Source organism: Solea solea, chromosome 11 (genome assembly GCF_958295425.1).
Source record: "Solea solea chromosome 11, fSolSol10.1, whole genome shotgun sequence".
Lineage (NCBI taxonomy): Eukaryota > Metazoa > Chordata > Actinopteri > Pleuronectiformes > Soleidae > Solea > Solea solea.
Window position 1 is genome coordinate 24,567,827 of NC_081144.1, and position 14,761 is coordinate 24,582,587.

Sequence of the window (14,761 nt, forward strand, 5' to 3'; positions counted from 1 at the left end):
ACACACCATATATATATACATACTCTATATATGTGTATATATATATACTCTATATATGTATATATATACTTTATATATGTGTATATATACATACTCTATATGTGTATATATACATACTCTATATATGTGTATATATACATACTCTATTTGTACATAAACCCTACACATACATACACACACTGTACACATACATTCAGTTATGAATCACACAAACTAAATAAAGCTCTGATAAAATGAGTCACCATGACAACGACACTAAAAAAAAGTGTCTTGTTTTTATTCACAATTTACATCAATAAAACAACAAGTAACCTGGAGGACTCTAAAGGGTCAAAGGTCAGGTCAGTTGTCATTCTCCGTGGCTAGCCTAGCAAATCCCATTAGCACATCCACAGTAGTCAAACCTCAACCTAAAGCTAAGCTAATGCTAACATCACTCCAGAGCTAACTCTACAGCATGCTAATGAAGTGTAGCCACAGACTGTGAGCATGCTAACATATGATGAGTCCATGTGAGCGCCCTCTGCTGTCGTACTCACAGTTCAGTTTATTTAGCAGATGCTAACATCTCTACACTCCTCACATGACGACCATGTTGCCGGGCAACAGTGTTCTCATGACTCTATCATTGAGCACCAAATATCTGCCACGTCGTAAACATTAGTTCACAGGTCACAAAGGCTAATCTAATTAGCCATGAAGCTAACTCGAAGCTAACTAGATGTAGCTATCAAACAGCATGTCAATCAGACACGGTAATGATAAAGCTAATGCTAACACTCTGTTTAGTTTATCTGCTAACTTATGCTACATGACCAGTACATTTTGTTAAATGCTAACTGTTTCTCCTGTTTCACACTTGGACTAAGCTAAAATAAGCTAAACCGAGGAGGAGGTGATTCCTTTAACAGCAGCAGCTCTGATTGTGGGCGGAGCCACTGAACAACAGCTAACATTAGCCTGCTAACATCACACCTGTTAGCGTAGCATTCGCAGGTGTTACAAATTGACTACAGACAAAAGTCAGTAACATGATCACCACCTCACCACTATGTTAACAAGGGTCCTGACGTCATGGCAACACTGGAACTCGACTCCTCCCCCTCTCTTTCCTCTCCATGACAACATTAAGGTGGTTACTATGGTAACCAGATGAAGATGACAGGAGCAGGAAACACTGCATTCTATCTTCATCGCAATGACGATGACGAAGATGAAGAAAATAACGAGGACAACCAGGAGTGAAGACCTGTGAAGCAAAGACATGTTAAAGAGACAGAAGAAGACAAAAGAAAAGACATGTTAAAGACGAAAGAAAAGACATGTTAAAGACAAAACAAAAGACATGTTAAAGAGGCAGAAGAAGACAAGAGAAAAGACATGTTAAAGATGAAAGAAAAGACCTGTTAAAGAGACAGAAGACGAAAGAAAAGACATGTTAAGGACAAAAGAAAAGAGATGTTAAAGAGACAGAAGACGAAAGAAAAGACATGTTAAAGACGAAAGAAAAGACATGTTAAAGAGACAGAAGAAGACAAAGAAGAGAAAGAAGAGGAAGAAGAGGAAGAAGAGGAAGAAAAGGAGACAGACCTGGAGACATCACGCTGACATCAGCAGACCAGTTGTCACTGCAAAAACACACAAAAAAAAACCAGCTGGTCATGATACAGCTGTCGTTGATAAAAGGGGTCCCGCCCCTAACAGCACAGGCCACTCCCCCTCACCTTCCTTGGTGTCCGGTGGCAGCAGCGCGTCCTGCCTGTTAGCGAGGACAAACGCTAACGTGGCTAAGATGGCGGCGTCCAGGACGCCCAGGATGGCGAGGATGAATGCCCAGTGGACGGAGCAGGAACCTGGAGAGAAGCTGCTCACCTGAGGACCAGAGATCAATACACATGATCAGTGTGATCAGTGTGATCAGTGTGATCAGTGTGATCAGTATGATCCACTGCTGATGACAAATATTGATCGTGAATCCTTGATATTGATTTTGTGTAAAACTTTGAAAGACTCACTGAATCTCCACACAGGGACCTCATCTCTGGACCGTCCCACGAGTCTGGAAACAGAAGACACGCCAACGCCAGACAGAAGCCTGAGGACAGAGAGGACAGAGAGACAGACAGAGAGACGACAAATGAGGGTTTTCCAACAGAAAACTGAAGGTTATAAACTACCCACTCTCCCACACCAAAGTCCATAGAGAAAATCAGTGATTTTAGCTGCAGTGACACAGGAGCAATTTGTTTCACTGAGGTCAATCTGGAAGTTGGATTTCAAACACTGAAGTGACAAAATAAGACATTGGAACTTAGTGATGCAGCCGAGGATCAACAACTCCTGTGTGTGTGATTAAAATCAGGGATTTTCTCTCTGGGCTTTGGTGTGGTGTTAGTTAGTTCTGAAACTATGATCCAGTAGCAGCAGAGACTGACCTGCGGTCAGCTGCAGCCAGCCACAGATCTTGTACACAGTGGCAGCGCTGCAGAATCTGAAGAGACAGAGACAGAGGACACTGGTCCACACTGTCCACAGTGACACGCCCACCAACACGGCTACTGACTGGAAGGACGGGAGAGGAGATAGACTGGACAGACCACCACGACAGTCTGGGACCGGCCAGTCTGACTCTACACACACCTGAGACACACACACACACACACACACACACACACAAGGACAGACAGAGACAGGTGGAGGTTACAGTGCGGACACTCGTAAATGTCCAGTACGTGTCATGTGTCTCACCTCAAACAGTCCCATGGTGCCGCTGTGCGCCCCCTGGTGCCTGGGGTCCATGGTGCCGACCCAGGACGGCTGCACCAGAACTACCACCTGGATGATGGCGAGGCAGAGTGTGCACACAGCCCAGAGGACACCGACGGCCCGGGCACTGCGGACAAACTCCGTCTGATAGAGGTGAGACAGGTCACTGAGGGCGGGCGACACCGACATGACTTACACAGAGAGAGAGAGAGAGAGAGAGACACAACATTTTGTTTATGTCAATAAAGTTGTTTTGAATGACAGACATCAGGGTTTGATTGACAGCAGACAATCAGACAACATTATTGTCTGATTATAGTGTGACTGTGACCTGAGGATCAATCACTCACTCACTCATTCATTCATTCAATGATTCAATCAGGACACAGACTCATTCATTCAATCAGGACACAGACTCACTCACTCATTCATTCAATCAGGACACAGACTCACTCACTCATTCATTCACTCATTTATTCAATCAGGACACAGACTCACTCATTCATTCATTTAATCAGGACTCTGACTCACTTTTTCACTCATTCATTCAATCAGGACTCAGACTCACTCACTCACTCATTCATTCAATCAGGACACAGACTCATTCATTCAATCAAGACAGACTCATTCACTCATTCATTCAATCAGGACACAGACACACTCACTCATTCATTCAATCAGGACTCAGACTCACTCACTCATTCATTCAATCAGGATAGACTCACTCACTCATTCAATTAGGACTCAGAGTCTCTCACTCATTCATTCAATCAGGACAGACTCACTCATTCATTCATTCATTCAATCAGGATTCAGACTCACTTTTTCACTCATTCATTCAATCAGGACTCAGACTCACTCATTCATTTGATCAGGACAGACTCACTCACTCATTCATTCAATAAGGACACATACTCACTCACTCACTCATTCAATAAATGATTATTGATCAGAAAAATCATCTCGGTAAGAAAACGAACCGCTGCAGTGATCACGTGACAGCCAATCAGCGTCCGACGGAAAACACGACTATAAACGCGGTAGCGACGATGACGTCATCACTCGTTCTTCAAAGAGACAGAAAAAACAAAACAAGGACAAACCTGCAGCTGCGGGAGGAAGAAGCGTCTACGAGTGTCCGAGTGTCTCAGGATGTGGGGATGCAGATGGAGGACAGGATGGAGACCCCGCCCCCTCCCTCTCTCACACACACACACACACACAGACAGACAGTGGCGCAGCGCTGTTGCCGCCATGTTGAGACAGATCAGCCTGAGCTCAGCTGATAGTGTTTGTTTACAGAGTCAGTAAACATGTCAACACTAATCTTGATAATCACAATAATCAATAATCACAATAATAAAATAGAGTGTTTTTGTTTGGTTTTATTGCCCCGCCCCCCTTAGTTAAAGGAACATTACAAACATCAACGTCTTCAGTTATTGTGGGCGGGGCCTTCTCTCTGTGACATCAGCACCACTCTTCTTCTGCTGTCCAATCAGACGGCTGCTTTGTGTCGAGAGGCTGCTGGTGATGATGACGATGATGAAGATCAGCACCAGTCTGCAGCTAAAACTGATAAAAACATGGTCTTTTGGCAGGTGTGGGACACTTTTCCCACTGAGCACCAATGACACTGGTTTCCATGGCAACCGGCGTCAAACGTTCTTCATCCTTCACATGACCCTCCTCCTCCTCTCATTGCTCTGCCTCCTCTCAGCTCCACGGAGGAACCTCCTCTCCAAACTTTGCGAGGTGAGCAGAGTTTTTAGCTTCAAACAGAATCTGAACAAAAGAGGATTTAAACTTTCATCACAGTGACTCACACACATGTGGAGATGAGAGAGTGGGCATGTCTCAGAAGCTTACCTGGTGGTGGACGTACGACTCACACAGGTAACACCACGCAGACAGGTCAGAGAAGCTCAGCACCAGAGGGTGTTCACTCACACAACCATGAGTTAGCATGTGCTCGTTAACGTAGCGGCCACAGAACACCTGCGTGCGCGCGCACACACACACACACACACACACACACACACACACACACACACACAGTGTGAGACGACTGCAGTTAGATTCTCTGTAGACAGGGACACAGGTGAGGCAGTGAGACAGGAGATACCTGGTAGCAGGTGAGACAGATCCAGTTCTCAGCCACAGAGTCACAGTCCTGACACGGCAGGAGGATGTTTATACCTGAGGGTGGGAGGGGCTTAACTGCATCCAGGTGAGGACACCAGGGGAGGGGGTCGACCACGTACAGAGGAGACTGAGGACAGAGACAGACAGACAGACAGACAGACAGAGCCATGTGGGTCATGATCCAATCCGACGTTGCCTCAGTATAAAACATCAGATCACTGACTCCGCCCACCTGTCCTCCACAAGCCAACTCCAGAGACATCTGAGGTTTTGACCAACCGCATGCTCCCTCTACCTCTGGCTCTGCCCCCATTCCACCAGTAGTCTCGTCTCCAACGGTGACCGAGTCTGGTGTCGCGGCGACCATCTGCGTCTAAACAAACGTCACAGTGTGAGGTCAGGCTTTAACGGAGGGAGAGGAAGTGATGCTGCTGTAACCATGGCAACTGCACCCACCTGACACTCTGATTGGCTCTGATCACATTTGCCCTCACTAGACTCCGCCTTCCGTTCACCTTCACAGATGACCTCCTCCTGTATCAGGTGGACCTTCGCTCTGGCCCCACCTACTGGTGTGGACGTAGCAGGACTGTGATTGGCTGAGGACAGACTGATGTCCAAACTGGCCAATCCCTGAGCAAGTTGGTCCAGCGTGTCCACTTCCTCCATGTCCCCTCGTCCTCGTTGGGATGCTGGACACTTGTCTTCTTTACTCTGCTCAGATTTCCTGCTTTTTCCTTTAGAACTACGTCTCCCATGATGCTTTGGGGTGGGCAGAGACGCCCGCACAGACGCTGGGACTGAAAACAAATATGAAAATAAACAAACAAACAAACAAAGCTGATGTAAACACATCTCCTTGTTTACTTACTGTTGATCCTCAGTGACCTCCAGTAGGGGGCGTGGTGTCGGATGACCTCGTTGATCACTGCCACGGCGCTGTGATGAGGAGGGGGGAGGGGCGTAACCAGGGCTGGGGGCGTGTCTCCTAGCAACACGCTGGTACACATCGCCATGGAGTCAGAGATGGAGGTCAAGTTGTAACCTCCCTGAGGAGGCGGAGACAGGAAGTGAATATTCTATCACCTATGACATAATCGTTCATGGACATGCTCAATGACACAGACATTTGCAGGAAGTGATGTTATATCATCATCATCACCTCCAGGATGAGCAGGACACGCCCCCCAGCCAATGACATCAGCAGGTGTGTGAGGTGGGCGTATCCCTGAGGGGTCACATGATATCCACCCAGAGGATCACCACGAGCCGCATCAAAGCCGGCTGACACCAGAACGAGGGCGGGGTTAAACTGCAGAGAGAGGAGCGACCAATCAGAGAGCTGTGTCACTCCTGTGTCTGTGTCTGTGTGTGTGTGTGTGTGTGTGTGTTACCTCGGTGGCGATCGGCATGACCACATGATGAAAAGCAGCGAGGTAATCAGAGTCGCTCATCCGTCCTCCACTCCACGCCACATTCACGTTGAAGCCCAACCCTTTTCCCACACCCACCTGGTTGGGGGCGGCGTCTTCAGAGGACGGGAAGAACGTCCCGTTGTCATAGCGATGGAGGGAGATGTACAGGACACTGGAGAGAGAGAAAGTCAGAGTCCATCTTCCCCTCCCACTCCTCCTCCTCCTCCTCCTCCTCCTCCTCACCTGTCATCGTCCTCAAACATGTGCTGTGTCCCGTTGCCGTGGTGAACGTCCCAGTCGAGGATGAGGACTCGGAGTGGTGCAGGATGGGAGATTTTCTGGGCGTGGCGAGCAGCGAGGGCTGCTGTGTTGAAGAAGCAGAATCCACAGGCGGAGTCTGTCTCTGCGTGATGACCGGGGGGCCGGACAATCGCCGTGCCGTTACTCACCTGACCAAACACATAAACAGAGACTGTTAGGCCCCACCCACTCGTCCTGCGTTAACCTGTGTTCACCTCTCACCTCTCCACTCATGATGGCGTCCACGGCGGCGAAGCAGCCTCCCACAGCGAGCTGAGCACAACTGAAGCTCTGGTTGTTGATGAAGATGGAGTTAAACTCTTCACTGAGTCTGTGAAGATCTCTGCTCTTCATCAGTGAAGAGGAGCTGATCAACTGGACCAGACGCTCACTGAGGAACACACAGGCAGTCATGGTAGTCAGGGTAGTCATGGTAATCTTGGTAATCGTGGTAATCGAGGTAGTCGTGGTAATCTAGCCACGGTCGTCATAGTGACGGTCCTGCCGGTCATAGTGTGCACATACCTGTGACACATGGTGAGCTCCTCCTCCGTCGCGAGGCGTGCTGGGATGCGTGTGCAGCGGTGGACCAGTCCGAGCGCCTGGTGTCTGGCGTAGATGTGGGCGATTCTCTGCGGCTGCTCTGGATGATGTCTGACCACACGTTGCGCATTAATGCTAGGTCACGTTAGCACTGTCACGTGACAGGAGACCCACTCACCTGTCCCACATGTTCAGGTGCTCCATCATACGCTCGTCGTAAACCAGTCCTGTCGTCGTGGCAACAGAGGAGGCGGAGCCACTGTGCTGAAAGCTCTCGTCATTGGTTGTTGCTCTGATGACGACCATATCAGCCAATGGGACGCCTTCTGCACAGGAAACAGGAAGAGACATGACGCAAACAGAGACGGAGGCGTGTCCTCTGGTGTGTGTGTGTGTGTGTTACCCAGCAGCTGCAAACATGTCCAGTGTGGACACAAAGCAGAGACACTCTCACTGATGGACTTCAGTGCACTGACAAAGAGACACAGACAGGAAGTTACGACATGTCTCACACTCACTGAGGAGAACCTACTGTACACAGGTGTTACCTGAAAGATGGAGCCGTGGGCGGAGTCAGAGGAGGACAGGCTCCTCCCAGCAGAGCTCTGACACAGGCAGCAGCGCCCTCTGCTGTGGACTGCAGGTTATAACCTCCCTACACACACACGCAAACACACAGTAACAGGTCATTGATCATGTCATAATGACCTCTGACCTTTCACCACCACAACAATTTACATATGTGTGTGTGTGGTTTTACCTCGAGAGCGAGAACAAGTCGGCCTTCAGCCAAACTCATCAACATGTGAGTGAGAACATGGAAACACTGAGGAGTCACACACATCTGCCCCTGCACACACACACACACACACACACACACACACACACACACAGTGAGAGGTCGTCATAGAAACACAGTCATCACTGACATGAGGTCTGAGGTTTTACCTTCTCGTCTCCAACAGTAGCATCAAATCCAGCAGAGACCAGAACCAGCTGAGGCTGAAACTGACACACACACACACACAGTACAGTAAGTGATATTGGATGAAAACATTTCCTCCTCTGTCTGTGTGTGTGTGTGTGTGTGTGTGTTACCTCGTAGGCTACAGGCAACAGCAGTTGTTGAAAAGCAGTGATGTAATCAGCATCTTTCATCTGCGTCTGAATGACAACAAAACTTTACATTCAGATTATTCGGAGTGTGAATGAGGCACAAACACATAGTCAGAGCCCACTGTGCTGTGAGCGCCCCCTGCTGCTGAGAACCAGTGTCTGGAGAACAGATTTTAGCCACGTAAAAGATTCTCATAAAATCGTTAAGTAAAATCTCCACGTCACATGTTCACGTCTTTATCTCACTGTTAGTCAGACTTTTCCAACAGGAAACTCAAGTTTGTAAACCACTCACTCTCCCACACCAAACCCCATAGAGAAAATCAGTGATTTTAGCTTGCGGGGACACAGGAGCTGCTGGTCTACTGCTGCCTCGTGTGGTCACATTGTGTCACTGAGGTTAATCTGAACAAAGAATTATAAAAGCCGAATTTTACAAAATAAGACATTTGAACTAAGTGATGGAGGCAGCAGAGGAGCAACAACTCCTGTGTGTGTGATGTTAAAATCACTGATTTTCTCTGTGGGGTTTGGTGTGGGAGAGTGAGCGGTTTACAAACATCAGTTTCCTGTTGGAAAAGTCTGTCTCACACTGAGATAAAGACGTGATCATGTGACGTGGAGATGGACGACTTAAACTGACGTAGATTTTATGACACACGTCTTTTGTAAACGTGTTTTTCAGGTGAAGTCTGTGGACACACAGTCTCACCTTGTCCCAGGCCACGTTCATGGTCCGCCCCTCGCCTTGTCCACTGCCCACAAACCCACCAGCAGACTCCGGCAGGTGAGGCCAGAAAGACGCCTGCTCGTACCTGTGGACACTGAAGTACAGGACACTGGGGGGGGGGGGGGGGGGGGTTACAGGTGTGTTACAGTGATGACGTTTGTGAAACCAAGAATAGACAGACACTTTACCTGGGGTCGTCCTGGAACTCGTACTGGATCCCCTGACCATGATGGACGTCCCAGTCCACTATCAACACTCTGACACACACACACACACACACACACACGTGGTCGTCATAGATAGTTAGTTTTGGACATGAAGCAGAAGAGCAAACACAGGTTTGACCAGGTCAAAGGTCAAATACACCTGGTTAAGCTTCTGAACTCTACTCTTTAATCCACAAATGTAAATTCTTCAGAACTAAATTACTGAGCAAGTCCTTCAAAATGATATCTGTTATTAGTATTTGAGGCATTTTGACAACATATATTTTTTCTTTTTTCCTTTTTATACATATGTTTCAGTTTCTATTTAGACTTGCATGCCTCTTATGTTTCTATCTTGTAACATATTCTGGAGCTGCTGAACGGTGAATTTCTCTGTGAGATGAATAAAGTATCTATCTATCTATCTATCTATCTATTTATTTATTTATTTAACATCCAGACCATGAATCCACACTTGTGTTAGCTCCACAGCTCCACCCCTACACACACACACACACACCTACCTTTTAACAGAGTGTGTGTTCTGAGCATATCGCGCAGCGATCGCCACGTTGTTGAAGATGCAGTAGCCGTTTGCCTCGCTGGTCTGAGCGTGGTGACCTGGAGGTCTGAGACACACAGACACGTGAGTCTCACTCACACACACACACACACACACACACACACACAGGTGGGTCTCACACACACACACACACACACTCACGCACACAGGTGAGTCTCACACACACACACGTGAGTCACACACACACACACACACACACACACACACACAGGTGAGTCTCACACACACACACACACACAGGTGAGTCTCACTCACACACACACACACACACACACACACACACACACACACACACACACACAGGTGAGTCTCACACACACACACACACACACACACACACAGGTGGGTCTCACACACACACACACACACACACTCACGCACACAGGTGAGTCTCACACACACACACGTGAGTCACACACACACACACACACACACACACACACAGGTGAGTCTCACACACACACACACACACAGGTGAGTCTCACACACACACACACACACACAGGTGAGTCTCACACACACACACACACACGAGTCACACACACACACACACACAGGTGAGTCTCTCACACACACACACGCAGGTGAGTCTCACACACACACACAGGTGAGTCTCACACACACACACACACAGGTGAGTCTCACACACACACACACACACACGAGTCACACACACACACAGGTGAGTCTCTCACACACACACGCAGGTGAGTCTCACACACACACACACAGGTGAGTCTCTCACACACACACACACACACACACGTGAGTCACACACAGACACACAGGTGAGTCTCTCACACACACACACACACGCAGGTGAGTCACACACACGATGTTACCTGATGACAGCAAATCCATTTCTGAGTTCAGAGGTCATCACCTGATCGACCAGCTGGAGGACTGAACCTACAGCCAACACACACACCTGGAAGGACTCCTACACACACACACACACACACACACACAGATGTTGGTCTTTACTGTCATTACTGTGTGTGTGTGTGTGTGTGTGTGTGTGTGTTCTTACAGGATGCAGATACACGGAGTCATATTTGTCAGACAGTGTGTGTAGTTCACTCTCTGACATCGTCTGAGTCGACCTCATCACGTCCACATACTGTTTCCTAGAAGCGAGAGAACAGTAGTGGAGAGTGGGTGATGGTGGAAGACAGTAGTGGTCAGTGGGTGCTGGTTAGAAGACAGTAGTGGACAGTAGGTGATGGTTAGAAGACAGTAGTGGACAGTGGGTGCTGGTTAGAAGACAGTAGTGGACAGTGGGTGATGGTTAGAAGATAGTAGTGGACAGTGGGTGATGGTAAAGGGGGCCGGAGTGGACAGTGGGTGATGGTTAGAAGACAGTAGTGGACAGTGGGTGATGGTTAGAAGATAGTAGTGGACAGTGGGTGATGGTTAGAAGACAGTAGTGGACAGTAGTGGACAGTGGGTGATGGTTAGAGGACAGTAGTGGACAGTGAGTGATGGTAGAGGACAGTGGTGGACTCACGTGTGGACGAGGAGCAGCTCTTGTTCTGTAGCTTCTCTGGGCTAAAACACAACAATAACAATCAGAGATGGCAGACTTCTCCCCATTCACACAACAAGCCTCTGTCGGTCTTTATGTGCAACAGAGAGCGTCTGACTCCAGATCAGGAGGTTGTGTGTTCCAAACCACATCAGGGTCAAAATTCTAAAAAAGTTATTCTTAACTCTAACAAGCCTCTGTTGCTCATATTGCAAGCAAGTGCGCGCGCACACACACACAGAGCCACCAAAAACAATACTTCAGTCCCACTCCGTGAGGTGAAGTAACAAAGATTAACTCAGGCAAATTATTCTTTTTTTTTTCTCTCAGTCACAGTTAATCACAGATGTTTGTCCTTCACTCACCTTCACTGTGACACAGAGAGACAGAAGCTCCTGAGTCTGCAGCTCCTTCATGATGGACGTCACTCTGTCTGGACTCTCCACATGACTGTCAACAACAACAACAACAACGACACAAACATCAAACACACACCAGATCACTCAGAGAGCACACACCTGTGTTTCCTTTCATGTAAAAATCATGATTCTAAATCCGTTCAAAAGTTGCAGTGTGTGTGTGTGTGTGTGTGTGTACACGTGTGTGTGTGTGTGTGTGTGTGTTACCTGGGCTCCCATAGGTTCTTGTGATGAGTGAAGATGTCAGAGAAGACAAGGCCTGTCCCACCAACAGCTGATCTGCAGGACAGGTCCTACACACACACACACACACACACACACATATATATACTGAATGAAATAATCACACACACACACACACACAGTTGTTTGTTTGTTTGTTTACCAGTTTCTTCAGACTGTTGTTCAGCTCCTCATCTCGGTTCCTTTCCATCCTTCCTTTCCTCTTCACCTCCTGCAGGCTGCTGCCTCCTTTCCTCAACTCCTTTCCTCGACCAGCGCTGCTCTGAAAGACAAGAGAAACACATCTGTCCTTCACACTGAGACACAGCAGGTGAGGACACAGATGTCCAAAGTCCAGCTCAGGTGGATGATTGACAGCTGCTCACACACACACACACACACACACACACACACACTCACATAAATGTTTAATAATTAAACATGGCGTCCCTCAGGGAGCTGCTTCATGTTGTTTTAAACAGATCAACCAGCTGATGTTGATCATGTGACACAAACATCATTCATTGACAGAAAATCAAGTTAAAGGTGGATTTAGTTTTTTTCAATGTTTTCTGACATCATTTACATTTACAATCAGAAAACATGTAATTGACAGTCTGTCCTTCACGTCTTTATCTCACTGTTAGACAACAGGAAACTGAACTTTATAAACCACTCACTCTCCCACACCAAAGTCCATAGAGAAAATCAGTGATTTTAACATCACAGCACACAGGATTTGTTGATCCACTGCTGCATCGTGTGGTCACTTTGTGTCACTGAGGTAAATCTGAACCTTCAGGATTTCAAACACTGAAGTGACAAAATAAGACATTTGAACTTAGTGACGGAGGCAGCAGTGTATCAACGACTGTGTCTCTGTGATTTTAAAATTGTGATTTTTTTTATTGTTTATTAACACCACAGACAGAGTTTCTGTTTCATCCTTTAACCATCAGGACTGAACATTAATGAGACACTGAGTCAAACTGTCTGTGTGTGTGTGTGTGTGTGTGTGTGTGTTTTCTATGAACATTTTCTATGCTTTTGTTTTTGTTTAAAAATGACCAGAAACCAGAAGTACCCTGTTCGTGAGTAAAGAATGACAGTCCCCTGTTAGCCTGGTAAACGTATATGCGTGTATGTGTGTGTGTGTGTGTGTGTGTGTGTGTGTGTTACTAACCTCAGGAGACAGACGAGGAGATCTCCTGACAGACTTCAGTCCAGATCCTGGATGATCTGGTCCAGACTGCATCTCTGAAAACACATATTTAAGAAGTGACTCATCATTATTTCAGATGACTCATTAGTCCATTTTAGACGTTTTATGATTTGTTTTTTAAAAATAATGATTATTTGACAGGAATGAATTTCTCATGTGTTCACATTCATGTTCAAAGACAATAATTCAGCTTACTTTATGTCATGCAAACACATTAGTCTGACTAAAATCCAGCTCGTCTTAGTCGGACTGTATAGACTACGACCTTAGTCTGATTAAACTGTGACTGCAAACAAAATGAATGACATCTAATGATAAGACATGAAGTGTGTGAGGGAACTACGGTGGCCTACACAGACATTTCCTCTTCTTCGTTGGTTTCTTCTAGGGTTACCACAATTCATCGATTAGTAATGAATTACCAAATGAATCATCAACTATCCTGACAATCAATTCACCGGTCTGAGTGTTGCTTTTCTTTAAATGATGATTTTTCAGCTTCTTAAATGTGAATATTTCCTGGTTTCTTTGCTCCATGTAAAAAATAATTCATTCAAACTCAATCAAAACAAGACTTTTGAGAATATCATCGTATATTGTACTGTATACAATATTTTATGATGTTGAGAAAATAATCGCGCAGGTCGCTGTGACGTGTTCATTCAACGCAAGATGGCTGCCTCCGTACATCAAGACCCTTACCATGAATTTATATAAGAATCTGAATATGAAACAAACCATTTTTATTATGAGCCAATAACTTGAATATATTCAGTTCCTGCTATAAAAAAAGCAGAACATGAAACAAGTGTTAACTGTGTGTGAAGCAGAGCTGGTTATTCTGGTTAATCTGGTGATTCTGGTGACAGTGAAGCTGCTGACGTCATCGTCGTCATCATCATCACAGCCTCTTCTGTGATGAAAGTTCTTTAAATCCTCCATCTTCTTCTTCCTGTTCTTTGTAACGTTGTTATTAAAGTTCTCATTAAATAAAGTTGATTCAATCTGGAGGGAAATGTGTCGTTGCTAACGTCACCGACGCTGCGTCTCAACGTAAACTGGGCTTTTCTTCTTATTTTCTCTCAGACCAGAATCACAATAAAGACATTAAAGCATGAGCCGATACCAGAACCAGGCCCTGAACCGAGACCCAAACCAGGACCAGGACCTGGGTCAGTGTGTAACGTGTTAGCCGCTATCATGCTAACGTGCCGCAGATAAACAGTGAAGAACAAACTCACCTCCTTTTGTTTCTTTTATTTCCTCCCTTTTCTTCTCTTTTTGCTGCTCAGCGCAAACACAACTGTCGCGCCGACATGACGTCACAGGGCGGTCACCACCTACTGACGTCAGAGTACTGTTACTAGCTCTGTATGATCTCAAGGTAGAAACTTAAATAACTAGGTTCACATACTTGTGCTGCTGTCTTTACATGTTGACAATGAAATAATAAAAGCTACTCTTTAGTTTTTCTTAAGGAAAATACAGGCGGTGTTGTATTTACACTGTTATATTTACTGAGTTCTTCTCGGTCGTCACATCTGATAGAATAAATACATTTCACTACCT

The 14,761-nt window shown here is 46.4% G+C and overlaps 2 protein-coding genes across 4 annotated transcripts; both read right to left on the reverse strand.

Moving 5' to 3' along the window:
* Positions 1-256: 256 nt before the first annotated feature.
* Positions 257-4,096, reverse strand: lhfpl4b (LHFPL tetraspan subfamily member 4b). Of its 2 annotated transcripts, none has more exons than XM_058643318.1 (7): positions 3,870-4,096; positions 2,749-2,910; positions 2,436-2,640; positions 2,016-2,095; positions 1,725-1,872; positions 1,591-1,628; positions 257-1,249 (listed from the first exon to the last, which is right to left on the reverse strand). In XM_058643318.1, the coding sequence occupies exons 1-6, from the start codon at positions 4,020-4,022 to the stop codon at positions 1,600-1,602; spliced, it is 777 nt and encodes a 258-aa protein (XP_058499301.1). In that variant the 5' UTR covers positions 4,023-4,096; the 3' UTR covers positions 257-1,249; positions 1,591-1,599. The 2 variants fall into 2 exon arrangements, with proteins under 2 accessions (XP_058499301.1, XP_058499303.1); XM_058643320.1 differs by having other exon boundaries at positions 2,749-2,957; positions 3,870-3,960.
* A 35-nt stretch (positions 4,097-4,131) lies between these two features.
* Positions 4,132-14,523, reverse strand: hdac6 (histone deacetylase 6). 2 transcript variants are annotated; one of them, XM_058643316.1, is made up of 28 exons: positions 14,434-14,523; positions 13,154-13,227; positions 12,134-12,253; positions 11,956-12,041; positions 11,695-11,779; positions 11,312-11,352; positions 10,835-10,931; positions 10,647-10,744; positions 9,746-9,850; positions 9,204-9,272; positions 8,998-9,124; positions 8,268-8,333; positions 8,118-8,177; positions 7,930-8,019; positions 7,718-7,824; positions 7,573-7,640; positions 7,348-7,495; positions 7,152-7,280; positions 6,849-7,017; positions 6,570-6,775; positions 6,306-6,498; positions 6,074-6,223; positions 5,783-5,960; positions 5,368-5,711; positions 5,144-5,284; positions 4,892-5,038; positions 4,636-4,764; positions 4,132-4,551 (listed from the first exon to the last, which is right to left on the reverse strand). In XM_058643316.1, the coding sequence occupies exons 2-28, from the start codon at positions 13,223-13,225 to the stop codon at positions 4,483-4,485; spliced, it is 3,294 nt and encodes a 1,097-aa protein (XP_058499299.1). In that variant the 5' UTR covers positions 13,226-13,227; positions 14,434-14,523; the 3' UTR covers positions 4,132-4,482. The 2 variants fall into 2 exon arrangements, with proteins under 2 accessions (XP_058499299.1, XP_058499300.1); XM_058643317.1 differs by lacking the exon at positions 14,434-14,523 and having other exon boundaries at positions 12,134-12,348.
* Between the last annotated feature and the right edge of the window lie 238 nt (positions 14,524-14,761).

What these genes read in the sequence shown, in the direction of transcription:
- lhfpl4b (XM_058643318.1), bottom strand. Translation starts at nt 4,022, where the DNA reads ATGGCGGCAACAGCGCTGCGCCACTGTCTGTCTGTGTGTGTGTGTGTG. An exon ending in CTGGCTGCAGCTGACCGCAG is followed by an intron (nt 2,096 to 2,435) that starts GTCAGTCTCTGC and finishes CTCTGTCCTCAG; the next exon opens with GCTTCTGTCTGGCGTTGGCG. An exon ending in GCCACCGGACACCAAGGAAG is followed by an intron (nt 1,629 to 1,724) that starts GTGAGGGGGAGT and finishes GTGTTTTTGCAG; the next exon opens with TGACAACTGGTCTGCTGATG.
- hdac6 (XM_058643316.1), bottom strand. Translation starts at nt 13,225, where the DNA reads ATGCAGTCTGGACCAGATCATCCAGGATCTGGACTGAAGTCTGTCAGG. An exon ending in AATGGATTTGCTGTCATCAG is followed by an intron (nt 9,851 to 10,646) that starts GTAACATCGTGT and finishes TGTGTGTCTCAG; the next exon opens with ACCTCCAGGTCACCACGCTC. An exon ending in GACATGTTTGCAGCTGCTGG is followed by an intron (nt 7,496 to 7,572) that starts GTAACACACACA and finishes TTTCCTGTGCAG; the next exon opens with AAGGCGTCCCATTGGCTGAT.